The following is a 1,169-nucleotide window of genomic DNA, read 5'->3' as shown; positions in this document are numbered from 1 at the left end:
ATGCACACATACACACACACACACACACACACACACACACACATACACACATACATACATACATACACACACATGCACAGACACCCCAAAAAACACCCAAAAAAACGCAAGATAGATACAACAATTAACTACGATCATCCCTCATCCCACAGAGCAAGCAGCCTACCTGATCCACTTTGTTGGAGGGCCGGATGGGGTGCACGATCTTACAGCTCTTCCGTATCTCTGGTTTGAGACAGTCCTCCCCTACAGCTACCACGGAGCCGGTGTGTCGGTCAAGGGCTATCAGACTCGGGAAGAACAGACCCGGTAGACATGCTGGGGAGACACAGATTTGGTCAAAGACCATTGGATAGGTTTAACGCCACTTTCATTCCTGTAAATGTTTTCAAGAGGCAGGACCTCAAAATGTAACGTCCATATCCGCCGACAGGACCGAGCCCAATCTAATGCCAGTTAATCATTTTCATGTAAAAAACATACTTGATTTGTTTAATTGCAAATGATTTGTTTTCCTTTCCTTTTCTTCATGTTGCCAGCTTAAAAGTTGCCCGATCATCTTTTCCTCAGATGACTAGGCAAGTAAAGATGAAATTTTACAGTCGTTTTTTGCGGTGATCAAATCTTTTGCCTAGAGTGTGGTTTGGTTTGGGACAGTCCTCCCCTACAGCCAGAACCGAGCCGGTGTGACGGTCTAGGGCTATCAGACTCGGGAAAAACGGGCCCGGCAGACATGCTGAGGAGACACAGATTTGCTCATTGTATCATCATCATCATCCGGTGCCTTGCCGACTGGCGTGGGTGATCATGAACCTCCTCTTCATTCTGTCTTGCGTGACCATTGTATAGGTTTTTCTTAGTAAGTGTTTTACTGCACTTACAACACCACAAGGTCATATAAGTGCTGAAGATTAGAGGTGTTACAAGAGAGTAATAAACACAAAAAGGAGGGGAGATAAAGGCGGTAGATATTTGATAGGAAAGAAGAAGTATAGGTTGAACGCCTCTTTTAAGCTGTAAAGGGGAAAGGATGGGGGGGGGGGGATAAACTTCCTAATGCCATTCATCATCGTCAAGAACAAAAGTCACCATCAAGCAACTGAGTACACGGTCTTGTAACGATAGAATATCGGAAGCAGAGCCCGCCAGTAGTTTGGATCTAGTAAAAA

At 45.0% G+C, this 1,169-nt stretch overlaps 1 protein-coding gene across 1 annotated transcript in view; it reads right to left on the bottom strand.

The window, feature by feature from the left end:
* LOC101858587 (actin) overlaps positions 1–318 on the bottom strand; it is a gene marked incomplete at its 5' end in the record, with an annotated part of 18,465 nt that extends 18,147 nt beyond the window's left edge. The window contains 1 exon segment of the mRNA XM_035973179.1: positions 167–318. Coding sequence (XP_035829072.1) covers positions 167–318 — 152 coding nt within the window.
* Positions 319–1,169: the final 851 nt, after the last annotated feature.

Source organism: Aplysia californica, unplaced genomic scaffold (assembly GCF_000002075.1).
Source record: "Aplysia californica isolate F4 #8 unplaced genomic scaffold, AplCal3.0 scaffold01046, whole genome shotgun sequence".
NCBI classification, from domain to species: domain Eukaryota; kingdom Metazoa; phylum Mollusca; class Gastropoda; order Aplysiida; family Aplysiidae; genus Aplysia; species Aplysia californica.
Note: the sequence above shows the minus strand (reverse complement) of the source record. Positions and strands in the feature narration are given on the sequence as shown.